Here is a 27,806-nt window from a genome sequence, read left to right on the forward strand (position 1 = left end):
TGCAGGGGGAAGGCCTGCTCAGGGAAACGGAGGGTGATTGTTACGACTCCATTGCTGCTTCCCATTGTGGATTGGGCACCTAGATTTGCTACCAGGATTCCCACACCTCTGCCCCCTCCTTTCTCTCTCTCCTCTACCTGTTTTCCTATCCTCGTGTCTTTCCTCCCTTCATCCACCCCATCTCCACATCCATTCCACACTCTGAAACCTCAAATTATTTAGTCCTTTGAGCTCTGGCACTTAGACTAGTGGGACTGTCTGTAGTCCAAACAGCAGTCACCGCTCCCATGGGCACTGCAGGGACTAAGGAGTTGCCGACCAGTCATATTGGCATATTGGAAATGACCTTTCCTCTCAGTGAGAGGCGGATGTCCCATCTTCAGCCATCCAGAAAGAAAAAGCAGTTCTAACTGGGCCAGATCCTAACCGGAAAGACCAACATTTTCCTAAGATCAAACAGAGAAAACAGCAAACAGTGGGAAAGCATTTGTCCCTGATGTTGTCAGCTAAATTTAAGTTATGTCCAGTTGTGATATTTTTTATTTATTTGAGGAATGTGAATATCTCTGGCTGTGCCAGCATTTATTGCCCATTCCTAATTGTTTCAAACAGCCAATGACTACTGCCCGTTAACCGGGAACAACCAGGGGTTAAATTATCCCAATATACAGTTGCTAACCGATCAAGGGGCTGTTTTTTCCCCTTTGGGCAATGGCTGCATGGCAGCTGACATCGGCAGGGATGAGTTCCCTCTTGACTCATCTGGTGATTAGGCAAGAAACCCCATTACTTTTGCCCAATGTGTTTGAAGCAAGCACACTTCTGTCTGAAATCCACTGTTAACATATAGGAAGGTAGGACAGGAGTAGGCTGTTCAGCTTTTCAAACCTGATCTCTACCTAAATTCCTTTTACACATCTTAGCTCCATATCCCTTGATACATAACTGAGAGAGTCATGGATAATCCCCAATAATGTGCTCAGATATTTAGTGAATTTTATTCATTGGTCTGCACTGTTGAAGATTTAGATTGGTTGTCTGTCAATGTACAGGTGAGTGATTGGAGACCATAAGCTTCACTCCTAATGGTCTTCACCAAAGGCTAGTCAGATGCAAGAATCTCCTGGATTACTTTACTATATTCAGAAAAGAGAGGGATTTCTTTTATTACATCCACTTTGCTCTTTACAAGCTGTTGGGAAGATGGAGAAACATCTAGGCTGGAATTCGCAACCTTGTCTGCAACTAGGATTCTCTGGTCCCACTGCAGTGAAGGGAGATTTCAGTTCTCACTGGCAGTGGTAAGCGTTTGAAAAATTCTGGCCTTAAAGAATGGAAATCTGCTGTTGTTTCTTTTTTTTAATGGAGCAGAAAGGACACTGAGAATTATCAGCTAATGAGCTTGTCTTGCCACATTGGAAAATTAATGGAATCTCGTGCTGTAGAGACCATCTGGAATTTTTGGAAGGAGCATGGTCTTATTGGAGCAACCAGTTTGGCTTCATCCCTGGGGGTTTGTGCACCTCACAGTAACTTGAATCTTTAGAAGGTGGGACTGCTATAGTTAAAAGTCTGACAACACCAGGTTTTAGTCCAACCGATTTATTTGATGGTAAACGCACAAGCTTTCGAGGTTTCCCTCTTCGTCAGGTGAATGGAGAGTTCTGGCCTCAGACAGAGCATATAAAGCACAGACAGTTTAGAGATTACTGATTAGAATGCGAATCTTTGCACCTAACCAGTCTGGAGACAATACACATCTCTTTAACCTGTGATCAGTGCTCCTTCCACTCACATTGTCGGCCACTTTAGGACTTGAACAGCAGGTTAGGTGTAAAGATTCGCATTCTAATCAGTAATCTCTAGTGGGGTTAAGGGTATTGACACTGTCCTTTGTCACAATGACAAAGTGCACAGAAGGGTGTGTTGTCTGCCTGGTGCTCGGGTCCGGGATGTCGCATCTGGGCTGCAGAGGAACCTGGAATGGGAGGGTGAGAATCCGGTCGTTGTGGTACATGTGGGTGCCAACGACGTAGGCAAAATGCGAACTGAGGATCTGGGGAGGGAGTATGAAAAGCTGGGAATGGAATTAAAAAGCAGAACCGACAAGGTGGTTATCTCTGGGCTACTGTCTGAACCGAGTGCAGACGGGCGTAGGGTTGACAGGATTAAGGAAGTGAATGGGTGGCTCAGGGATTGGTGTGGGAGGAATGGGTTTGAATTTATGGGGCATTGGCATCAGTATTGGGGTAGGTGGGACCTGTTCGGGTGGGATGGGGTTGGTCTGAACCGTGCTGGGACCAGAGTCCTGGCGAATCGTGTAAATAGGACTGTAGGTAGGGCTTTAAACTAATTAGGGGGGGGAGGGTGCAAGGGTAGGTGACATTACGGGGTCTAAAGTTAAGGAGATGGTACAGGTAAGGGAGGAGGCCGAGGATGTCCCAATAATAAAGGGAGTAGGGGGCGTGAGTATGGTTGGTGGCATTCTGGCAAATAGGGTTCAGGTGAAGGCTGGGATGAAGGCACTTTATCTGAATGCACGAAGCATTCGGAATAAAGTGGATGAGCTGGTGGCGCAGATCAGCACAAATGGATACGATCTGGTGGCCATTACAGAGACGTGGCTGCAAGGTGACAGGGACTGGGAGCTGAATGTCCAGGGGTATCAAGTGTTTAGGAAGGATAGACAGGAGGAAAAAGGTGGGGGGGAGCATAGCTCTGCTGATTAAGGATAGCATCAGGGTGGTAGCAAGGGATGATATAGGAACCAAAGAGCAGAACATGGAATCGTTGTGGGTGGAGATTAGGAACAGCAAAGGGAGGAAGATGCTGGTGGGTGTCGTCTATAGGCCCCCGAATAATGATCTGGAGGTGGGGCGGGCTGTTAACGCGCAAATAAGTGCGGCGTGCAGGAATGGAACGGCCGTAATTATGGGAGATTTCAATCTACATATTGATTGGTCGACCCATGTTGGACGCGGTGGTCTCGAGGAGGAGTTCTTGGAATGCTGCCGGGATAGTTTCCTTGAACAGTGTGTGTTGGAGCCGACGAGGGAGCGAGCTATCTTGGATCTGGTGTTATGTAATGAGGCGGGTAGAATTAGGGACCTTGTGGTGAAGGATCCTCTTGGGGAGAGTGATCATTGTATGGTGGAGTTTCTGGTGCAGATGGAGGAGGAGAAAGTGGGTTCCCGGACACGCGTCCTTTGTTTGAACAGAGGGGAGTACGGTAGGATGAGAGAAGAATTGGCGAATGTGGACTGGGGGAGCGCGTTGGAAGGTAGGTCTGCTGAGGAGCAGTGGAGGATCTTTAAGGAGATCTTTCTTGGTGCTCAGTGGAAATTTATTCCGATGGTTAAAAAGGACTGTAGGAGGAGAGGTAATAAGCCGTGGATAACGAAGGAGGTGAAGGAAAGTGTTAAATTAAAAGCGGAGGCGTTTAGAGTAGCTAAGAGTAGTGGGTGAGAAGAGGATTGGGAGAGGTTTAAATGTCAACAAAGATTGACAAAGAAGTTGATAAAGAAGGGTAGGATAAACTATGAAGCTGGGCTAGCGCTTAGTATAAAAAAGGATAGCAAGAGTTTTTATAAATATATAAAAAGGAAGAGGCTGGCTAGGGTGAACGTTGGACCCTTAGAGGATGAGAGGGGGGACTTAGTGGTAGGGGATGGGGAAATGGCTGAGGTCTTGAATAACTTTTTTGTTTCGGTCTTCACGGAGGAAGACGTGAATAATTTGCCGGGTGTTAGCGATGGAAAGGTGGTAGGACTGGAGGGTCTCAATGACATTGTTGTTACTAGAGAGGTGGTGCTCGACAGACTGGAGGGACTGATTGTGGACAAGTCCCCAGGACCAGATGGAATGCATCCGAGGGTTCTGAAAGAAATGGCGGAGGTGATAGTGGATGCCTTGGTGGTTATTTTCCAGACGTCGCTGGATTCTGGGGAAGTGCCGGAAGATTGGAAAGCGGCTAATGTTACGCTGTTGTTTAAGAAGGGTGCCAGGCAAAAGGCAGGGAATTATAGGCCGGTTAGTTTAACGTCTGTTGTAGGTAAAATGTTAGAATCCGTCATCAGGGAGGAAATAGCGAGGCATCTTGAGGGGAATTGCTTGATAGAGCAGACGCAGCACGGTTTCGTTACGGGGAAGTTGTGTCTGACAAATTTATTGGAGTTCTATGAGGATGTGTCTCGGGCGGTGGATAGAGGGGAGCCGGTGGATGTGGTCTTTCTTGATTTTCAGAAGGCGTTTGACAAGGTACCTCACAAGAGGTTATTGCAGAAGGTAAGGGGGCATGGAGTTGGGGGTAGGGTGTTAGCGTGGATAGAGGATTGGTTGTCAAATAGGAGGCAGAGAGTGGGGGTCAATGGGTGCTATTCGGATTGGCGGTTGGTGACTAGTGGAGTGCCCCAGGGGTCGGTGCTGGGGCCTCAGCTTTTTACCATTTATATAGATGATCTGGAGGAGGGAACCGAGTGTATGGTGTCGAAATTTGCTGATGACACCAAGATTGGGGGAACGGCAAATTGTGCAGAGGGTGTGGAGAGTCTGCAGAAGGATCTAGATAGGCTGGGCGAATGGGCCAGGAAATGGCAAATGGAATTTAATGTTGGCAAGTGCAAGGTGGTCCACTTTGTTAGGAATAATGGTAGGAAGGACTGTTTCTTACGTGGCGAAAAACTGCAGCAGGCGACGGTGCAGAGGGACCTAGGGGTCCTTGCACATGAGTCGCAAAAACCCAGCCTGCAGGTGCAGCAGGTGGTCAGGAAGGCTAATGGGATGCTAGCCTTCGTAGCGAGGGGGATTGAATATAAAAGTAGGGAGGTCTTGCTGCAGCTGTATAGGGCATTGGTGAGGCCGCAGCTGGAGTACTGTGTGCAGTTTTGGTCGCCGCACTCACGCAAGGATATTTTGGCCTTGGAGGGAGTGCAGAGGAGGTTTATTAGGCTGATACCGGAGTTGAGGGGGTTGAGCTATGAGGAGAGGCTGAATAAACTAGGCTTGTACTCGTTAGAGTTTAGAAGAATGAGGGGAGATCTCATTGAGACGTATAAGATGATGAATGGGATGGATAGGATAGAGGTGGAGAGGCTCTTCCCGCTCAGAAAGGACAGTAGGACTAGAGGGCACAGCCTCAAGATAAAGGGGGGGCGGTTTAGAACGGAGTTGAGGAGGAACTTCTTCACTCAAAGGGTGGTGAATCTCTGGAATTCTCTGTCCGTTGAAGTGGTGGAGGCTGCCTCGCTAAATATATTTAAGACGCGGGTTGATGGGTTTTTGATAAGAGAGGGGATTAAGGGTTATGGGGAGAAAGCGGGAAAGTGGAACTGAGCCACGACAGATCAGCCATGATCTTATTGAATGGCAGGGCAGGCTCGAAGGGCTAGATGGCCTACTCCTCGTCCTATTTCTTATGTTCTTATGTTCTAAATGAATGTTGACTTCGAGTGGGGATTTCCAGTCACACTCAAGCGAGGCCGTAAAATCCCATCTATAATTTCTGGAGTCCCTCAAGGAAATGTCATCAGGATCCTTTTATTTGTGGTTTATATTAATGACATTGAAGGCCTGATTCACCATAATACAGTTTTGAAATATATGGGTGACATTAAAATTTATTTGGAAGTTAGAGAAAATGATCTAGGGCACTTGAATGTACTTCTCCAGAGGGAACTCTCTACTATGGTTCAGTCTCCGAGGAATGGTAATTTACCTTTAATGTGGCAATGTGTCCAGTCCTCCATTTCACCAACAACAATCCAACTCTGGTGCGGCCGCACTTTGAGTACTGTGTGTAGTTCTGGTCCCCACATTACAGGAAGGACGTGGAGGCTTTGGAGAGGGTGCAGAGGAGGTTTACCAGGATGTTGCCTGGTATGCGGGGGAGGTCCTATGAGGAGAGACTGAGGGATTTGGGGTTGTTTTCGCTGGAAAGAAGGAGGCTAAGAGGGGATCTCATTGAAACGTATAAGATGATTAGAGGTTTAGATAGGGTGGATAGTGATAGCCTTTTTCCTCGGATGGAGAAAGCTAGCATGAGGGGGCATGGCTTTAAATTAAGGGGGGGGTAGTTATAGGACGGATGTCAGGGGTTGGTTCTTTACCCAGAGGGTGGTGAGGGACTGGAATGCCCTGCCTGCTGCAGTTGTAAATGTGCCTAGTTTGGGGGCGTTTAAGAGATCTATGGATAGGTTTATGGACGAAAAGGGATTGGTTTAGATTAGTGGGTCAGTGTTTTTTTTTTAAAAAGCTGGTCGGCGCAACATCGTGGGCCGAAGGGCCTGTTCTGCGCTGTAATGTTCTATGTTCTATGTTCTAATATCGATGGCCTAGCCCTTATACATTCAACCATTGAAAAGGATTGGGTGTGACTGTCACAAGTAACCTGAAATTTACAAATCATGTGGCTCAGGCAATATAGTGCAGGAAAATGTTTTACAAGAGCTGAATGCATCCTTTTTGAGTCAGGATGTCAGTGTTTATCTTAAACTCTGTAAGCAGCTGGTACATCCACATCAAGTGTATGCATCCACAGTTTGGAATATACACTTTCAGGGAGGTATACAGCTTATAGAGAGAGTGCAAAGGTGTGTCCCTGGGCAAATGGAGGGCAGGAGGGGAATACTTAATGTGAAGTGTTTAAGAATTCTTGGATTACAATCTTTAGAGAAGAGAAGACTGGTTTTTAATTTAGTTGAAGTTTATAATTTGATACATAGCCTTATTACCTCTAAGCCTGAAAAGATCTTTACTCGCAATTACAGTATGTTGCACGGTTATCAGTATAATCTACAGAAATTTGGTTCATGCCTTGCTATTCACAAATATCCTTTCAAATGAAATTGTTGACACTTGAAATGATTTTGCCTGATTTTGTTATCAATGCTGGAAATATAGCAACTTTCAGAAGACTTGTCAGTCTGATTTCTATATTATCTGATGTTGTTGTTGCTGTTCCTGTTTTTAATAACTGTGCTTTGCAGTATATGGCAACAAAGGTGAATAAATAATAGTAATCAATTTAGTCACTCTCTGCAGAATTTGTTCACGGCCGTTAGCTCAATTCTTGTTCTGTTTTTCAGCTGGAACATCAGCTGCGGGAGAAAATAATATCCAGCGGCTACCTGGCTGTAAAACAACTCTTTAAATCTAATGATCCCGAGGGGAGAGGGCAGCTTAACAGGTAAAAACATCACTGTGCTAACACACAGCGGAAACAAGCTGTGGATACAAGCATGTCGTCAACATAAAGGTGCAGAGCCATTGCTTAACAGATTCTCCATTCTCCTAGGGATGTTCTGCTTATGGTGCTGACAAAATTTCTAGGACGATTTATCACTCCAAGACAATTCCAGCAACTTCTTTTGAGGTGGGTAATAAGGAGGGGGTTTATTTTAAGGAAAGAGGAACAGGAATGTGATGAGCGACTACTCAACTTTAAGCAGTCCATAAGGATATTTTTTTCACTGTTCAGTTTTTTTCCCAATGTTGGTCTGTCCGGGTGCCAGTGTTCAAAAACAGAAAATTCACCAAGAAAGAAAGATGGGGATTAGATTTCTGGCAGTTACCATTGACCAGAAACTGAACTGGACTAGCCAAATAAATCCTGTGGCTACCAGAGCAGCGCAAAGGCTAGGAATTCTGTGGAGAGTATCTCACCGCCTGACTCCCCAGAGCTGGTCCACCATCTACAAGGCACAAGTCAGGAGTGTGATGGAATACTCCCCACTTGCCTGGATGGGTGCAGTTCCAGCAACACTCAAGAAGCTTGACGCCATCCAGAATAAAGCAGCCCATCTAACTGCTACCCCTTCCCAGACATACAATTCCTCCACCAATGAGTACCATCTACAAGATGCAATGCAGGGACTCACCAAGCTCTTTAGGCAGCATCTTCCAAACCCATGACTGCTACCATCTGACAGGTCAAAGACAGTAAATACCTGGGAACCCTAGCAGCCACAATACCTGTTTGACAGCAAAAGGATGAGGTGGTACAGAGGTTAGTACTACTGTATCACAGTGCCAGGGACCCTGGTTCAATTCTGGCCTTGGGTGAGTGGGTGCATGTCTCCCTGTGTCTGCATGGGTTTCCTCTGCATGCTCTGCTTTCCTCCCATACTCCAAAGATGTGTAGGTTAGCTGGATTGGCCATGCTAAATTGCTGTTTAGTGTCCAAAAGTATGGGGAGTCAGCAGGGTAAACATATGGCGTTGTGCGGATGAGGCCTTGGTAAGAGAGTCGGTGCAGACCTAATTGGCTGAATGGCCTCCTCCTGCACTGTAGCGATTCTATGATTCTATGACATTGAACAATATTCCTGAGTTGCACAAAACAATGCTATTGTTCATTTTTTTTTTAACAATTGCTGTACTCAGGTTCAAACTGAATGAAAGGGCGACCATTAAATGTGAAGACTTTTATACAGCTGTTAGAGAGCCTATTCCCACAGGAGAAGCCTCGTGGCTGGATCCCGTGAACCGACACAGCGACAAGGTTCAGCTGACCGCTTCCCAGGTGCACTCGCAGCTGAAGGAGAAAGTAAGGCAGAGGTAGGGATCACAACAGAGACAGGTCATCTGATTCAAGGGCAGCTCTGAGAAATTGAGAAAACACTTTCAAATGTGTTTTTATTTATTTATGTATCAAGAAGAAGGAAAGGAAGAACTTGCATTTCCCTAGTGTGCTTTTTGTATGGGGCGGCTTTGCATGAAATGCTTTTGAAGCGCAGTCACTGTTCTGATGTCAAAAATGCCTTAGTCAATTTGTGGGCAGCAAAGTCCAGCAAACAACAATGAGGACCAAATGATTTGTTTCAGTGATGTTAGCTGAGGATTAAATGTTGGCCAGGCCACTGGGAACAATATCTTACAAATTAAACAAAGACACAAATAATGATAGTAACACTATAACGCACTACAACACCAGTCAACCACATATTAATTATTCAAATAGATCAGCTATCTCAGTAAATAGTAGTTGTAACATGATAGCTTCTCCAGGCACCTTCAAAATTTCATCCTTTTTGTTCAGCACAGTTGCTGGGTTCTGTTTCTGGAAAGGAATACATTTTAATTCACGTACTTGAGTGCAAATCTATATTAGTTGCCTGGACAAACATGTAGCTAAATCTGTTCAGTTTTTTCCAGTAGGGTATAACCACTTAGTGTGAGTACCGTTCTAGCAAATCTCCTTTACATCTTCTCCACTGCTATGTTTTTATAAAATGGAAATCAAAACTGTGCACAATATTCCAAGTGTGATGTAGCTAAAGTTGTGATAACGTTATAAAGAATGAAGATTGTCTGGCTCCTGACTTCATGTATGTTGCAGTTTGAAAAGCAGTAACAGAAAGGTGTATTTCTCAGCCTGATTAAATGTGAATATCTTACTGTGCAGGTATTATATGATATCCATATATATATGTTCATAGGCTCTGTTATAAAAACTATTTTTCTGTGATTCTATCTGCATTGCCCTGTTTAACATTAGGCTTTTAGACCTGAGTGAAATTATGCCTCAGAAGAACATTGAAGGACCAGTTAGGATCCTTGTTCCTGAGTTCAGGGACATATTGAAGCAACTGGGCTATTACATGGACGATGAAGAGTTCGAGAAACTGTGGAGAAGGTAGGCACAACTAACTCATCTGACTGCAACCCCCCCGCCCCCCACCACCCCCTGCCCCCCTCCACCTCCGCGCCTACCCACCACCACCACAATGATGAGATCTCGCCTAGAATATCGTGTATTGTTTTGGTCTCGGTCAAGGAAAGAGATACTCGCACTGGAAGCAGTTCAGGGGAGATCCCTGTGTTGGCAGAATTATTTTATGAGGAAAGTTTGAGCAGATTGGGGCTATTCTCATTGGTATTTAAAAGAATGAGAAGTGATCTTATTCAAACGCAAGATTCTCAGGTGGCCTCACAGGGTAGATGCTGAGAGGATGTTTTCTCTTAGAGGGGGAGTGTGATGGGGATGTTGGAATCTTAAGACAAGGGCACAATTTAAAAATAAGGGGCCATTTAAGATGAGGGTGAGGGGGAATTTCTTCTCTCAGAGTCATTAGTGTTTGGAGTTCACTTCCCCAGTGAGCAGTGGAGGCTGGGTCATTGAATATTTTTAAGGCTAGATTAAATGAGATTTTTGATCAACAATGGAGTAGAGTGTTATGTGGGGCAAGCAGGAAAGTGGAGATAAGGCCACAATTTAATGGAAGAATAGGCTCAACGGGCCGAATAGCCTACTCCTGCCCCTAGTTCTTTCTACCCTATGAACTAAATCAATTGTTTTATTATGGATGATTAATTCATTCCTTCATACTGTTACTTTCTATTCTTACAGATATGATACCGATGGTCTTGGTGTAATCAAAGGAGATGTGCTAATGAGGAAACTTGGAAACGGATTCAGGAATGGAATGGCACCCAGCAGTGCTGGTTCTATTCAAAAAGCAGCTGATCAAATGAGTTCAGCAAGTACGTGAGGACCGGGGAACTGCAAACATCACACCCTCGCTGCAGGAAAGGGGTAGAGATAAGACCAGCAACTGCAGGCCAGTCAGTTTAATATTAGTGGCAGGGAAAAATCCAGAAACAATAATTTGGGACAGCATGATTAGTCACGTGGACATTTTCATACAGCACGTGATTAAGGTCTGGATTGCACTGCCTGACTGTATGGCGGAGGCAGGTTCAATCGAGGCATTCAAAGGGGAATTAGACTGTTATCTGAAAAGGAAGAATACACGGGGTTACAAAGTGAAGGTGGGAGAATGGCAGTGGTGAATTGCTTATTTGGAGAGCAGTTGCAGACAATGGGCTGAATGGTCTCCTCCTTCACTGTGGCAATTTTGTGGTCCTGTACAGTGCCTGGTCTATTCACGATGTGATGGGATGGCAGTTGTCTAGTGGTGAAGCATTCTGGAACTTCACGACAATCGTGTTATTTATTTAATCTAAACTGCCTGGGTGAAAACTAATGGGTTGGGGGTCAGACACCCATTGTCCATCCCACCTCTGTCTTCAGTTGTTAAAGATGGTGTCTGATCTGCTCCATCAGTTTTCTGCCACGTGGATCAGGTTAAAATGACCCCCATAGCGTGTCGTAGGATAGCAGAGTGTGCCTTGTGCTTGTTTACCACACTCTCATTTGGATTCGCGGGATATAGTGCATGTCAAAAGGAACCTGCAATAAACCTAGCGCACTGAATTTGACACCCTTACAGAATGTGTTATTGATTTTGAAAAGACCGATGCTGAAACCATATAAACCTTTGATTAGACTACAACTAGGATATTGAATCCAATTCTGGTCACTTTAGCAAGGGTGTGAGGGTCCACTGAGAGGGTGCAGGAGTGATTTACCCACACAGTTCCAGGCATGAGGGGTTTTAGCCACAAGGTTAGGGTTGGAGAAGTTGGGGTTGTTCTCTTTTGGAGCAAAGGAGATTGAGAGGAGATCTTACAGGAGTGTCCATGGTTATGACAGGTTATGACATGGTAGATAGAGAGAAGCTGGCCCCACTAACTGATCGTAGAAACACCAGAGGACACTGATTTGATGTTTTGCTCAAGGGATGCAATGCGAGTGTGAGGACAAACATTTTTTATGCAGCAAGTGCAAACTACCTGCAACCCGCTGCTTATGAGGTGGGGGAGGTGAAGACAATGAGCGATTTCAAAAGGAAATTGAATAGGTATTTGAGGGAAATAAAGTTGCCAGGTTACAGGGATAGAGCAGAAGAATGGATTGGCTGGGCTAAATGTCCTCTTTCTGCACTATAGTAATTCCATGACTCTATTACCGATATAAATGGTCTGGTGGTAAAGTGCAGGGCAGCTCAGTTCATTCCCCACTCCACTGATTCTCACTGAGGAGGGAATGAAGCCCTCTCCAGGAGATAGAAGAATAATGTTGATTATCTTTGTAAAATCAGGCCTTCTGCAGAAATGCTCTCATTCCTGTGTTTTTTTCCAATATAAGTGTCAGTTGCTGTTACAACATTTGCAAAGGACACATCCATATATAACTGCAGGCAGGAAATGGCACGTGACCAGGCAGATTGACCTCCCGAGCACTACCTCATCTGCCTTCACAGTGCATTTGGAAATCCTGAAACCACTGAATGAGATGGGAGCTCAAACTATCAAAACAGATTAAATCAATTGTTGGAAAGGTTTATTACTCATTCCGGTGTAATTTTCACCCATAATGAACACAGCTGAATAGTGGAAAGGACTCACATGACAACAGTCGCACACAGGAAGCTCAGAACTTGGCATTTTTCTCCAGCATTTCCTGAAAGGAAACGTCACGATTCTCGAGAAGACAAAATTACCTGAGCAATAAAAAATAAAACCCAGAAAATCAACCAAATTTGCCCACTAAATACAGTTAGAAAAAGCGATGCAGTTATTCTGAACTGTTCATTGTTGTTCTTTCCAGGACTGACTAGGACCTTGACCAAAGCAGAACAGGAGAGGAAAGCTTCTCTTCACATTGAGAAGTGGCTAAAAGACAAGTTCAGGGAAGGTTATAACCTGATGAAAGAAGAATTTGAAAAACATGATCCAGAGGGTACAGGCAAGGTAAATTAGAGTGGCTTTTACAGCCTATCTAAATTCTACCTAATTATCTATAAGTCGCCTAGTTATTTTTATATTCCTTCACACTTTTTCTGGGTAAGAGACATGTAGTGTAATTTGATTACAATAGTATAAACTTGTCTAGCTGAAACTTGAGTTGAATCTACTGCTTCAGGCTAACAATTGTATTGTAAATGAACTCTCTGTAGACAGCTCTGTAACTGACAAAAGTAGAATCTTTAAGAATCCATAGGCAGAACTTGCATTAGTTTCTTAAAGGCCAATGTAACACCACTTTAAAAGTGTGTACTATTGCTAAACTATTAGGTACAATATAACCAGTCAAAATTCATGCATACATTTTTTTCTCCTTCCATGGGATGTGGGCATCACTAGCAAGGCCATCATTTATTGCCCATCTCTAATTGCCCTTGAGAAGGTAGTGGTGAGTCACCTCCTTGAACCACTGCAGTCCTTATGGTGCAGGCACACCCACAGGGCTATTAGAAAGGATGTTCCAGGATTTGGATCCAGTGACAGTGAAGGAACGATGATAGCAGCTGGAATTTTCTGGCCATTCACACAGGCGGGATTCACTAGTCCAGCTGCAGTGAATGGAGTTTTGGCTGAGTGTCAAATTCTCTGTCTTTGCTTGCAGTGATGGCAGGTCATGAACAGCTGGAAAATTCCAGCCATAGTTCCAAGTCAGGATGGTGTGTGACTTGGAGGGGAATTTGTAGGCAATGGCATTCCCATGTTTAAGTTTTAAGTTTATTTACTAGTGTCACAAGTAGGCTTACATTAACACTGCAATAAAATTATTGTGAAAATCCTCTAGTCGCCACACTCCACCAGCTGTTCGGGTATACTGAGGGAGAATTTAGCACGGCCAATGAACTAATCAGCACATCTTTCATAGTGTGGGAGGAAACCCATGTAGACACAAGGAGAATGTGCAAATTCCACACAATCAGTGACCCAAACTGGCAATCGAACTCAGGTCCCTGGCACTGTGAGGCAGCAGTGCCACCATGCAATGTGTCTGTTGCCCTTGTCTTTCTTGGTGTTACAGGTTGCGATTTGGGAGGGACACCTATCACTTCCTATCATTTGTCTTGAGTATGAGATCTGCCACGTTAACAATTCAGTAGTTTAAAAATTATTTTAAGCCCTATAGTTTTTATAAATTGATAATGTCTTTTCCTCTATTTAAATCACCAGGTATTACACAGAGACTTTCTGTCTGTCTTGGCAACCTTTGGCCTACACTTGAAGGATGAACATTTTAACCTGTTTTTGGCACGATGCAATCTTGAAAACAGCAAATCTGGGATCAAATACATTGACTTCCTTCAAAACTTCCAAGACAGGAGCGAGAAAGGAATTCCGCATAAAATTTTGAACAACCCAAAGCACAAGTTAGTAGGCTCTCTGTCTTGGCAATGTATGTTTGGTTTTACTAGGTCACCAGATCTATTCTGATAACATCCCCAGCCAGTTTTGCTCCTCTTGCAATCTTACCAGCTCGCCACACTGATTGACCAGCAGGTTGAGTCGGTAAGATCACGCTAATATTCCCAACACTACAAGTGCCTTTTAGTAATGCAAAGTGTCCATTTAGATCATACATTCTGACATGAGTAGGTGGTGGCATTCTCGTGTTTAGGTTTAAAGTTTCAAGTTTATTTATTAGTGTCACAAGTAGGCTTACATTAACACTGCAGTGACGTTACTGTGAAAATCCCCTTGTTGCCACACTCTGGTGCATGTTTGGGTACACCGAGGGAGAATTTAGCATGGCCAGTGCACCTAACCAGCATGTCTTTTGGAAAATCATGATGTTTTTGAAACCACAACATTAAATCAACCAGCTCAGGATGGAGGTAAGAGCCCCTTTTCCTGTTCCCAGCACTACCTGTTCTCCATCAGATCCCCAGCAAACATTGGCTGGCATCCAAATGTATCTCACAGTGACTCTGCAACGTACAGCTGTGGTGTGTTTCTGCATAAATATGCAGGTTTTGCTTTACACCTCATTACTGAAGGGTGACTGCAGTCTCAGTGGTGCCATCATTCAGGTGCGATATTAAACCAAGGCCCTATTTTCATCTTCAGGTGCTATTAAAAGATACCATGGCACTATTTGAAGTAGAACAGGAAGGTTTCCTCAATGTTCTGGCCAATGTTTATCTCCTAATCAACATCACAGATTGACTGATCATTACCTCATTGCTGCTTGTACACAGTGGGACTAATGTTCCTACATTACAACAGTGAATTGCATTCACAAATGTGCATCGTTGATTATAAAGTTTATCTGTCAGAAAAAGAAAATGTAGATTTAAATAACCCCAGGACACCCCAAAGCACGGTATAGTCAGTGACAGACATTTTTTAAAATTGTGATTCTCTTGCTCGATAATAATCTAGATTCGGCTGACAGACCTACTCCGGGATATTATGGACAGTGAGCTTTGGTTCTGCTGCAGATCGCTCTCATCAAGTTCATTGGTATCATTGCCAATGAGCTGTACCAAATCTAGGAACATCGATACTTCCCAAACAGAACTATAATATCCCAGCACAAAGCATTTCAGAAACTGGCCCCAGTGGAATATAGAAACATTGTTTTTTTCTTCCAAATATGGAAAAAACATTCATATTTGTAGCACATGCAATCAGAAAATACTCAGACGTGTCTGGATCGGGAATAAAGAGCAGACTCGCTACTATAATGAAAATTCCATTGGCCATTTGAACAAAAAAGAACAAAAGAACAAAAACATCCCGGGAAACAGGCCCTTCAGCCCGACGAGCCAGTCCCCCCTCCACCCATGACCCTTATCTATGCTTATGGCATTCCACATTGAGGGAAACTAATTTAGGGACAATTTATTACCTCCAATCAGCCTAATAGCACATCTTTGGGGTGTGGGAGGAAACCGGAGCACCCGGAAAAAACCCACACAAGCACAGGGAGAATGCGCAAACTCCCACAGACACTGGCCCAAATCCATGTGTCTGCACAGCAAACAGTGATAGTCACTGAGCTGTCGTGTTGCCCAGCATCTGGTCCAGTTTAAGCATACACTAACGACATGAAGTACTAGGCAATTCTCGAACATCCAAGAGCAGCCCTTGTACGACCCATCGCATGTACGCCCCTCGTTGGACAACAAGGCGAACTGACTTAAAACCTGTGAATTAAAAGAGAAAAACATTAGTATCATTCCACATCCTTGTACATTACCAGGGACATGCCAAGGCTAATGAACCTTATTTAAAACAATCTCCCATATTCTTCCATCTCCAACCCACTCATGTGCCCGTCTAATTTACTCTTAAACAACTCCAGCGTGCCTGCCTCCACCACCTTGCTTGGCAGAGCATTCCATACCCCCACTACCCTCTGTGTGAGAAACCTCCCTCTAACATCCGTCTTATACTTGGCGATTGATGAATCTTTTTTATTCAATGGTTGACCTGCACCCACATGCACATGCACAAACACATGCACACAGGCACATGTGCACACATACGTACATACACATAAATGTATGCACATACAGTATTGCCCATGTGCACACACATGCATGTACACACACACATACATGTGCACTCACGTCCGCATACATGTGAGTAACATATTTTTAATGGGATGAATAAACAGTTTTACTACTTTATTGCTGTAACTGTTTGATTTTAAAATTCTATGCTCTGTTTCGAGATTCAACTGCGAAGGGAGTATCAGCCTGGGCTCCTCAGTAACTGCAATTGAAGCAAAACTAACAAGTCTCTTTCAATCAGACTTTCTGGCACTTTTAGCTACCTTTCAGTAAGTACCTAATTATCCATGTTCCATTGAAAACTAATTGAGCTTTTTAACCAGGGGAAGTGGAAGTTTTGGACTTAGGATAATGTTCACGGAACAACTTTGTGCAACTATTGACTGGGGGATGGTGGTGTATGAGTTGGGAATGAAAGCAGTAGGTGGACTTACAAGGAGCTTTGCTTCTGGACAGAGGATGCAGATCAGTGCGTCAACGCATTCGAGACATTTTTTTTCTTCATTCATGAGATATGATTGTTGCTGGCAAGGCCAATATTTGTTACCCATCTTGAATTGCCATCAAACTCAGGGCAGTTAAGTGTCAACCACATTGCTGTGGATCCAGAGTCACAGGTAAGGGAAATAAGCCCTTCAAGGTCAGTGTCCATTCACCAAACTTAGATTTATTTGCCTGATCAGCAACACTCAGACAGGTACTTCCTTGTATAGAGTATAAACCCAGAGTGCAGTAACCCTGACACTCCACATTATATACACAGGCAAAGCTCCCTGATTATTGCCTTAATCTGGGAGCTCATATTCTCAGAGGTCCACATCGTGGGCTTCATTAAGTCATCACAGTAAGGATGGGAGATTTCCTTCTCATCATGCTCACTGAAAGACACTAGTGAACCAGATGGGTCTTTATTAGCTTTCAATTCCAGATTCATTCATAGAATTTAAATTTCATCGGCTGCAGTGGTGGTATTTGAACCCATGCACCAAGAGCATTAGGCTGGGCCTCTAGATTACTAATCCAGTGAGATTACCACTATGTCATTGCTGCCTCCCAAATTAACTGTTTTACAAAGTGAGACTTAAGATGATACATTTCTTACCAATTCTAGGCAACGTATCACCAACTCTACATATTTTCACTGCACCACATTGCAGCTGATGAAATATATTTTTTAATTAATGTCACAAGTAGGCTTACATTAACACTGTGGTGAAGTTAATGTGAAACTCCCCTTATTCTGCCTAAAATTCAGTATTTGTAGCAGTATTTTGCTGCCTTCCTGAACTTTCATCCATTATTCACACCTTCAACCCATCAGCCACTGGAACATGTTGTCAGAATGTGCTTTGTCTCACACCAGTGGATTACAGCAGCCACATTGTGGTTATAGTCAAGTAAACCCAATAGAAGGATATAGTGGAGCCTGGGTCCTTGGCACTGTGAGGCAGCAATGTTAACCACTGTGCCCCTTAGTAGAGAAAAAACATGGCTATTTTGACAGCTGCAAATTATATTTTCTTTTGCTTGTTTTTTTGCTAATCAGTACGCTAAACCATGATGTGATTGGAAACAGAGAGTTTTCACATCACTCACTTCTAATCTGCTTGTTGCTTAACCACGCTCTAGGCATAGCAGTGGGAAGGAGCATAGTTAGCGAAAACCCTGGTTCCACCCTATCTGGAGTACTGTGCTCAGTTCTGGACACTGTACTCTAGGAAAAGTATATTTTGGCCTTCGATGGGGCTCTATGAAGATTCATAGAGTGACACTGAGTCTAGAAGGATTACATTATGAAACAAGGCTGCATTTTACTTCCTGGAATATAGAAGATTAAAGGATAGTCTAATTGATGTACTTAAGATGATTAGAGGATTTAGAAACATCAAAACGTCGAAAATAGAAGCAGGAGTAGGCCATTCAGCCCTTCAAACTGTTGTACCATTCATTATGATCATGGCTGATCATCAAATCCTGATCCTGCCTGACGGGGTAATTGGCCAAAGCTGGCAGAACTTAGCTCAGTCACACTCAGATATTTGATTGTAGGCAGGAAACAGTGATTTTGCTTTGATTTGATTTATTATTGTCACATGTATTAGCATATAATGAAAAGTATCATTTCTTGTGCTATACAGACAAAGCATACCGTTCATAGAGAAGATAACAAGAGAGTGTAGCATTTAGTGTTACAGTCATAGCTAGGGTGTAGAGAAAGGTCAACTTTATGCAAGGTAGGTCCATTCAACAGTCTGATGGCAGCAGGGAAGAAGCTTTATAAGACCCTTTATAAGACCCTTATAAGACTTTATAAGACCCTTGTCAGGCCTCATTTGGAGTACTGTGCGCAGTTCTGGTCGCCTCACTATAGGAAAGACGTAGAAGCTATTGAAAGGGTACAGAGGAGATTTACAAGGATGTTGCCTGGACTGGGAGGCATGCCTTATGAAGTTAGGTTGAGGGAACTGGGTCTCTTTTCCCTGGAGAGACGTAGGTTGAGAGGCGACCTGATAGAGGTTTATAAAATGTTGAGAGGAATAGATAGGGTGGATTCTCAGAGGCTATTTCCCCGGGTTGAAATGGTCGCTACGAGAGGACACAGGTTTAAGGTGCGGGGAGGAAAGTACAGAAGTGATGTCAGGGGTAAGTTTTTCACTCAGAGGGTGGTGAGTGAATGGAATCGGCTGCCGTCAGTGGTGGTGGAGGCGAACTCGCTGGGGTCTTTTAAAAGACTTCTGGATGAGTATATGGGGTTTTATGGGATTGGGGGTTATAGATAGGAGTTGATGTGATCGGCGCAACTCGTGGGCCGAAGGGCCTGTTTGTGCTGTAGTGTTCTATGTTCTATGTTCTATGTTCTAAGCTGTTCTTGAGTCAGTTGATACGTGATCTCAGACTTTTGTATCTTTTTCCCAGCGGAAAAAGGTAGAAGAGAGAATGTCCGGGATGCGTCGTGTTTGTAATTACGCAGGTTGCCTTGCCAAGGCAATGGGAAGTGTAGACAGAGTCAATGGATGGGAGGCTGGTTTGTGTGATGGTTTGAGCTACATTCATGACTTTTTGTAGTTTCCTGTGGTCTTGGGTAGAGCAGGAACCATACCAAGCTGTGATACAACCAGAAAGAATGCTTTCTATGGTGCATCTGTAAAGTTTGGTGAGAGTTGTAGCTGACATGCCAAACTTCCTTAGTCTTCCAACAAAGTAGAGGCATTGCTGGGCCTTCTTAATTATAGTGTTGGCATGGAGGAATAGACAGATTGTTGGTGATCTGGAAGCCTAAAAACTTGAAACTCTCGACCCTTTCTACTTCACCCCCATTGATGTCGACAGGGGTATGTTCTCCTTTACGCTTCCTGAAGTTGATGACAATCTCCTTCATTTTGTTGACACTGAGGGAGAGATTATTGTTGCCGCACTAGTTCACCAGATTCTCTATCTCATTCCTGTACTCCGTCTTGTCATTGTTTAAGATCCAACGCCCTATGGTGGCGTCATCAGCAAACTTGAAAATCGAGTTGGAGGGGAATTTGGCCACACCATTCTACCAGACATTTCTAATGTATTCCCAATCTCATTTTCCTATCAGTGGTGGTCTTTCTAACAGGAGAAAGCTAATTTGCCACCAATCTGTCAAAGTAAAGGACTGCGTTGATCATATCATTCAAGAATCTTCCCGGTCAATGACGTCACTGACATGGTCCTTTATTTAGGCTATCTGTTTTTCAGTAAGAATTCCTTTTACCACCCACCTTTTCTTTCACATCTTTGTGTGAGCTAGGTGTGAAGCTCTGGTCCCAGTCCTCAACTGATATTTCTTTGCTAGCAGGATGGCTCAATTAAGTGTTTTTTTCTCACAGTGAAGCAGCACCTCACTTTGCTCAGCTCCTTTAGAAACATAGAAGCTAGAGCAGGAGTAAGCCTTTTGGCCCTTTGAGCCTGCCCCACCATTCATTTTGATCATGAGTGATTATCAAATTCAATATCCTGATCCTGCCTTCCCCCCATATCCCTTGATCCCTTTAGCCCAAAGAGCTATATCTAATTTCTTCCTGATGTGGAGATGCCAGTGTTGGACTGGGGTGGGCACTGTAAGAAGTCTCACAACACCAGCTTAAAGCCCAACAGGCTTATTTGCAATCACAGGCTTTCGGAGCACTGCTCCTTCACTCATCTGATGAAGGAGCAGAGCTCCGAAAGCTCATGATTCCAAATAAACCAGTTGGACTTCAACCTGGTGTTATGAGACTTCTTACGAATTTCTTCCTGAAATCACACAACGTTTTGGCCTCAATACTTTCTGTGGTAATGAATTCCACAGATCAGTAAGTCTGTTAGAATATAATTTTTATGCACTGGAAATAATTCTTTGATGTTATAGTTAAGAGTGGTGACAGTTTTAAAAGATAATTTAAAGAAAACTTTGACAATCTCACTGAATATATTCTTTGTAAATTACAGCAAAATTGACAAACTTGGAAGGAATGTCATCAGCCAACAGGAATTCCGAGCTGCCATTGAGAGCAGGTACATTCTGATAATCGTGGTGCACTAATAAATGAACCATATTCAATAGTTTTGGAAGTAGATGGGAGGAATGATACTATTTCAGTGAGTGACAGTAACATTTGCCATTTGTACCTGTGTGATAATTACCATTGGGCTGGCAAAGGCTGAATAGGGAGAAGTCAATCCATGTATTTCCCCACAGCTGTTATTCCCCTGCTCTGCTGTTTGTGGAGAAAATGCTCACATTTCTGGCCTCATCCTGCTACAGTGTTCCGGTGAAGCCTAGTACAAGCTGGAGGAACATCTCCCCATTAGGCACATTACAGCCTTCTGAGCCACATTGAGTTCAACAGCATCAGACCTTGAACTCCGCCCTCCATTTTGACGATACCTCCACCCCCCACCAACACCCTCCCCCACCCCCACCAACATCCTCCCCCCCGCATAGTCTGTTTCTGTGTTCTCATGCTTTTGCCTCCAGACTGCGCCAGTGCTGACCTCTTACTCTGCTGTTAACACATTCTGCTATTTTGCTTTCGGACAGTGCTGACTGTTATTCTGCTATTACTGCGGAGGCGCAAGCGTGAGCGTGAACTCCACGAATCGGCAAATGCACGAATCTCCCGGCCCGCTGCGCTGAAATGTTAGCACAGTGGGATGGAAGAATTTTATCTCCAGTTCTACAGCCATTCACCCAAAAAACTCTTTAGCCCTCCAGATGTCACTGTTATTGATGGTCGTGCCTTCATTGGCCTAGGCTCCACTTTCTGAAATTCCTTCCCTAAATCCCTCTCTCTCCCACTCCTCCTTTATCAAACGTCTTAAAATCCACCTCTTTGGCTAAGCTGCTAATCGCCCCTCCTAACATTCTTTCATTCTGTGCCTTTTTTTTAAGTTACAATTCCCTGAAGTGCTTTGGGAGGTTTATCTATGTCAAAAGCACCATATAAATATTGTGAGAAAATTCTTCTTTAATTACTCCAATAAAACAGTGACACCCAATTACATTGACTAATCCTCTGTGCCGCTGCTATCGAATATCAGTGACATGCAGTTTCACACTCACTGTCCACCCAACAGTTCAACTTTGTTATCTCAAGGCTCCCACTAGGTGGCAGGTTAGAGCTTTCTCAGATACAGTGGGCGCTTCTCAGAGTGCATGCTTTCCTCTTTAAGGGTCAGTGTTGGGAAAGCAGCCGATGACGCTCGTGGCTAATCTTAGCTCAGTGCATTCTTTTGCAGTGCCTGCAGAGGGCTGCAGATGTGCCTACCCCTAAGTGACTGATTTTCACACCAAAGGGTTAGTGACTTAACCAGAACACAAAGACTTGCATTTATGTTGCACTTTTCACCACTGCTGCACAGCTCAATGTCCTTTCCAGCCCATAAAGTTGTGTTGAAGTGTAGTGACCTGCAATGTGGGAAATATAACAATCAATTTGTGCTCAGCATGCTCCCAACAAGCAACAAGGTGAGAAAGACCAGATCATTTAGTCTTATTGATTGTGGTTTGAGGAATAAATACTGGCCAAAATACTATTGCTACTCATCTTCATATCCTGCTAATTCATTTGAATGGAGGCACCACTGACAATGCTGCACTCCCTCAGTATTGCACTGGACTGTCAGCATTAATCTTTGGAGTGGGTCTTGAACCCAAAACCTTCTGATTCAGAGGCGGGTGTGCGTTCATTTCTGTATCTTCAAAGTACCCCATACTGTAACCTTTTACCTTAACTTTGTGACTGCTAAACTCTCAAACCCAAGGTCATGGGACTCCTTTTGAAAGGGTCCAGGTAACCCTTTTAGTGAACTCAGGCGCCCTTTGAGAATGATAAGGCATTCTTTGAGAGGCCTTATGGATTGGTAAGAGAAGACATGAATGTGTGCCAAAAGTGGATATGCGTTTGTGATACCATCAAGCTTTCCAGGCATTGAAATCTCATTTACTCTACTTTTTTTTGAAGAAACAGTGAAATGTATAAGAAAAATCAGTTCTTGCAACTTCACTGTGTCTCTTTACGTAAGTTATGGTTATAAAATTAGTGCTGCATGATTGATTCCACAATCCATCATTCCCACAATGGGCTGCTTGTCAGTTCACAGTTTGACTGACAACTCCAAATGGTTATAAAGTCTTTGATGTGGGGCTATGTTTGCAAATGTGTGTTTTCATCTGGGATTAAGCACTTGAATAAAATATAAGTAATTTAAGGAATATAAATGTATTGAATGGGTTTTTATGAATGAATGTTTTTTTAAATAAAGTCTGCAGTCGACACTTAGAACTTTATTTTATCTCAACATGGCTCCTGAGGTATCAATTGCCTCTGAAGCACAAAAATATAGTAATAGGGAAAGATCTGGTACGGGTGTGTTTAATTATACTAAAATTTATTAAAATGAATGTAAATTAGATTCTCATCCATTATGGGTGTAAAATTGATTACATTGCCAGTGAGGGGGTGGCAAAAATCAGTAATTGCAATCTCGCTTATGAGATTTGTGATTTCTGGGTTTCATCAGATCTTGAGCCCCTGCTGGCTATCCCATGGATGGAGAGTGTAGGCTCACAATCCCACCCATCTTCTCCACATCCACCCTGTCAAGACCGTTCAGGATCTGAAATGTTTCATTGCCTGGTGCAATCGAATTCCTGACCAAGGAATGTCAGCTAGGTGCAGGTTAAACTTCGCTGGAACCATAATGCTATTCTTAAATGTTCAAACTTTTGTGAAGCTGAAAACTCATCTGATAGTGCCATGTCTGATAAAGAAGGATTTGAGAAAACAAGGATAATTAACTAGCTACATCCAGAGATTTTAGGCTGACTTTTCAATGGGGAACTGGTGAATTCATCTAAGTTTTTTAACAGTTAAGGGGAACAAGGGAACCGCAAAGAACTACAAAAGGTTGTGAATGTAGCCCAATCCATCACGCAAACCAGCCTCCCATCAATTGACTCTCTGTACACTTCCCGCTGCCTTGGCAAAGCAGCCAGCATAATTAAGGACCCCACACACCCTGGACATTCTCTCTTCCACCTTCTTCCTTCGGGAAAAAGATACAAAAGCCTGAGGTCACGTACCAACCGACTCAAGAACAGTTTCTTCCCTGCTGCTGTCAGACTTCTGAATGGACCTATCTTGCATCGTTCTCTACACCCTAGCTTTAACTGTAACACTACGTTCTGCATTCTCTCGTTTCCTTCTCTCTGAATGTTTTTTTTTGTCTGTATAGCACAAAAGAAACAATACTTTTCACTGTATGTTAATACATGTGACGATAAATCAGATTAAATCAAAGATAGCCTGGAAAGAGAGAAATAAAACTATTCCTATCCTTTGGAGTGTCGAGCATGAGGAGGCATAATTTCAAAGTTGGATCCTGTTAAATTAAACAGTTGTTGTTCTTTATTCTGATAGTGCATGGAGACTATAAAGTAAGTGGTGCGAACTGCAGTATATTATAAAGCAGCAATATCTTCGTTGCAATATCCTAAACATGATAATCAATATAGAGTATCAATTACAGGTGCTGAAAACAAAATGAAAAATAATCAGTTGCATTTAAGAGGTGAGATTTCAGTTTACTGTGTTTATATTATGCAGTGAGTTATATGTAGTTTAAATTTGGATATATAACTTATATTTAAATAGTGTCTTTAACCAGGCACATCACAGGGGCATTAAAAAACCAAATATGACACTAAGCCACAAAGAGATATTGGCTGGAATTTTCTGGGTCTCACAAACACTGCAATTAGAGTACTTAATTGAATGGGATGGATAGGATAGAGGTGGAGAGACTCTTCCCGCTCAAAAAAGACAGTAGGACTAGGGGGCACAGCCTCAAGATAAAGGGGAGGCGGTTTAGAACGGAGTTGAGGAGGAACTTCTTCACTCAAAGGGTGGTGAATCTCTGGAATTCTCTGCCCGTTGAAGTGGTGGAGGCTGCCTCGCTAAATATTTTTAAGAAGCGGGTTGATGGGTTCTTGATAAGAGAGGGGATTAAGGGTTATGGGGAGAGGGCGGGAAAGTGGAACTGAGCCACGACAGATCAGCCATGATCTTATTGAATGGCGGGGCAGGCTCGAAGGGCTAGATGGCCTACTCCTGCTCCTATTTCTTATGTTCTTATGTTCTTAATGAATACTTGTTAGATATGCATTTGATTTGATTTATTATTGACACATGGATTAGCGTACAGTGAAAAGTATTGTTTCTTGTACGCTATACAGACAAAGCATACCATTCATAGAGAAGGAAAGGAGAGAATGCAAAATGTAATGTTACACTCATAGCTGGGGTGTAGAGAAAAATGAACTTAATGCGAGGTAGGCCCATTCTAAAGACTGATGGCAGCAGCGAGGAAGCTGTTCTTGAGTCAGTTCATACCTTTCCCCAGACTTTTGTATCTTTTTCCTGATGGAAGAAGGTAGAACAGAACGGACGGAATTTTACCGGCATGTCCGCCTGAGATTTGTATGATCCCGTTTGAGGGAGAATGCTGTTCTCTGAGCCTCATCTGCCCCTGGAATAGGGCGGGTGTGCTGATAAAATTACGATCAGTATGTCTATGGGGCACGGGGTATTAATTATGCTGGCTACTTTTCCAAGGCAGCAGAATGTGTAGAAGGAGTTAATGGGTGGGAGGTTAGTTTGACTGATGGACTAGGCTTCACTCACGACCTTTTGTAGTTTCCTACGGTCTTGGTCAGAGCAGAAGCCATACTTAGCTGTGATACAACCAGAAAGAATGCTTTTATGGTACATCTGTAAAAGTTGATGAGAGTCATAGTGGACATGCCAAATTTCCTCAGTCTTTTGAGAAGGTAGAAATGTTGGTGGGCTTTCTTAACTGTAGTGTCGGGATGGAGGGACCAGGACAGGTCGTTGGTGATGTGGATACCTAAAAGCTTGAAGCTCTCGACCATTTCTACTTCGTCCCCATTTATGTAGACAGTGGCATGTCTTCCACTACGCTTCCTGAAGTCAATGACTATCTCTTTCATTTTGTTGACTTTGAAGGAAAGACTATTGTCATTGCACCAGTTCACCAGGTTCTCTATCTCTTTCCTGTACTCTGCCTTGCCATTGTTTGTGATCCTGACCCACTACAGTGGTATCATCAGCAAACCTGAAAATCGAGTTGGAGGGGAATTTGGCCACACAGTCATGGATGTATAAGGAGTATAGTAAAAGACCGAGGGCGTATACACAGGTCGGTTTCTATTGCAGGGCTTGTCTTGCTCACCCATCTGAAATCTACAATGTTTATCACCTATTCCCAAAGACAATTTCCATGTTCTAATGAGGATGGCATCTTGTAACAATATGCTAATTACCTAAATTCATTAACTTTGATATTTGTAAATCACACCCCACCGCTGCTGCAAGTGAGGATGGAGAATTTTGCGCTCAGCTAAATCTCATTCAGTGCAGCAAGAGCACAGAATCCCACCAATGTGAACGGCTGGAAAATTCTAGCCATTTGGTTGGAGATCAAAAACCTGGTCAAAAGGTAGATTTTGAAAAGTGTCTAAAGTTGGAAGGTGAGGTAGAGAAGACAGAGGGGTGAAGGGAAGGAATTCCAGAGCTACTGAGTGCCCAGCGCGGTGACTAATGGTGAAGAAATTAAAAATGGAGATGCACAATCGGGGGACCAGAATTAGAAACAAGAATTAGAGGAATGCAGATATCTCCAAGGATTGTGAGGCTGGAGAGGATTACAGAGATAGGCCACAGAGCTAGAATGAGAATTTTTAAATCTGGATGTTATTTAACTGGGAGCCAAAGTCTGTCAGTGGGTAAAGGGATGAACAAGGGTGGTGCGAGTTAGGACAGTGGCAGCAGAATTTGGGATGAGCTCAAGTTTATGAAGGGTGGAAACGGACCAAGAGAGCATTGGAGTACACAACTCTGGAGGTAACAAAGGCATGGATGAGTGCTACAAAAGCAGATGGGCTAAGGCAGTGGATCTAACTGCTCAGCCAGTACTGGATATTGGGCAAGCAGTGTGACAAATTGAAGAGAGTGGATGGGTCACGAGAGATGATGGTGAGGAAGAGCTGCATGCCTTGATTTGATTTATCGTTATCACAAATACTGGTATACAGTGAAAAATATTGTTTCTGTACTGACAACTGTCATCAGCAAATTTTCCAACCAAGCCTTTGGTTCCTTCATCCTAGTCATTTATATAAATTGCAAGAACTTGAGTCCTCAGCACTGATCCCTTTGGCTTATTATATCCTGCCAACCAGAAAGAAGCCCATTTATGGAGGAAACTCTGTTTCCTGTTAGCTAGCCAATCTTTTATCCATGCCAATATGTTACCCTGTACGTCATAACCTTTTATTTTCTGCAATAGAGATTCTGCAGCTCCAAAAATTTGCTGAGTGCTACTTCCCTGGTGATTGTAATATTTCTGAGTTCCTCTCTCTCCCTTCCATTTCCTGATTTATAGCTATTTCTGGGACATTACTTATATCCTCTAAAGTGAAACCCGTTGCAAAATACGTTAACTGGCCAAATTCATTTCGTCAGCCATCTCCTTTCTTTCCATTATCATTTCCCCAGTCTGCAGGTTTGGAAGATGCTTTTGAAAGAGGTTAGGCAGATTGATGCAGTGTATTTTGAATTGGTCCACACTGCAGGCATTGTGTATTGTAGTGAAGGGAGTGAAAGTTGGTGGACAGGACTGGTCACTTGGGTGCCAGTAGCAGGTGTAATTCTTGCATATTTGCTGGGATTTATGGGGGTAACATTTATGCAAGTTACTATTTCAGATATTACTGCAATTTTCTTGCCGACAACCATAAATCATAGAATACCTACAATGCAGAAGGAGGACATTCGGCCCATTGAGCATGCACCGACAACAGTCCCACCCAGGCCCTATCCCCATATTTACCCTATTAATCCCCCTGACACTAAACAATTTAGCATGGCCAATCATCCTAACCCACACATTTTTGGACAGGAAGGAAACCAGACCACCCAGAGGAAACCCACACAGACACTGGGAGAATGTGCAAACTCCACAGCCACCCAAGCCGGGAATTGAACTCGGGTCCCTGGCACTGTGAGGCAGCAGTGCTAACCACTGTACCACCATGCTGTCTCAAATAACCCCAACCTATTCA

At 43.5% G+C, this 27,806-nt stretch overlaps 1 protein-coding gene across 1 annotated transcript in view; it reads left to right on the top strand.

Annotated features, from left to right (window-relative positions):
• The window catches only part of LOC145343555 (EF-hand calcium-binding domain-containing protein 6), a 66,537-nt gene that overhangs the window by 15,684 nt on the left and 23,047 nt on the right, over window positions 1-27,806 (top strand). The window contains exons 3-11 of the mRNA XM_080189802.1: window positions 7,083-7,183; window positions 7,292-7,369; window positions 8,379-8,552; window positions 9,493-9,630; window positions 10,345-10,478; window positions 12,448-12,590; window positions 13,809-14,005; window positions 16,315-16,422; window positions 20,612-20,677. Coding sequence (XP_080045928.1) covers window positions 7,083-7,183; window positions 7,292-7,369; window positions 8,379-8,552; window positions 9,493-9,630; window positions 10,345-10,478; window positions 12,448-12,590; window positions 13,809-14,005; window positions 16,315-16,422; window positions 20,612-20,677 — 1,139 coding nt within the window. The remainder of the gene's footprint in view (window positions 1-7,082; window positions 7,184-7,291; window positions 7,370-8,378; window positions 8,553-9,492; window positions 9,631-10,344; window positions 10,479-12,447; window positions 12,591-13,808; window positions 14,006-16,314; window positions 16,423-20,611; window positions 20,678-27,806) is intronic.

Source organism: Carcharhinus amblyrhynchos, chromosome 5 (genome assembly GCF_965287045.1).
Source record: "Carcharhinus amblyrhynchos chromosome 5, sCarAmb.v2.hapA, whole genome shotgun sequence".
Classification (NCBI taxonomy): domain Eukaryota; kingdom Metazoa; phylum Chordata; class Chondrichthyes; order Carcharhiniformes; family Carcharhinidae; genus Carcharhinus; species Carcharhinus amblyrhynchos.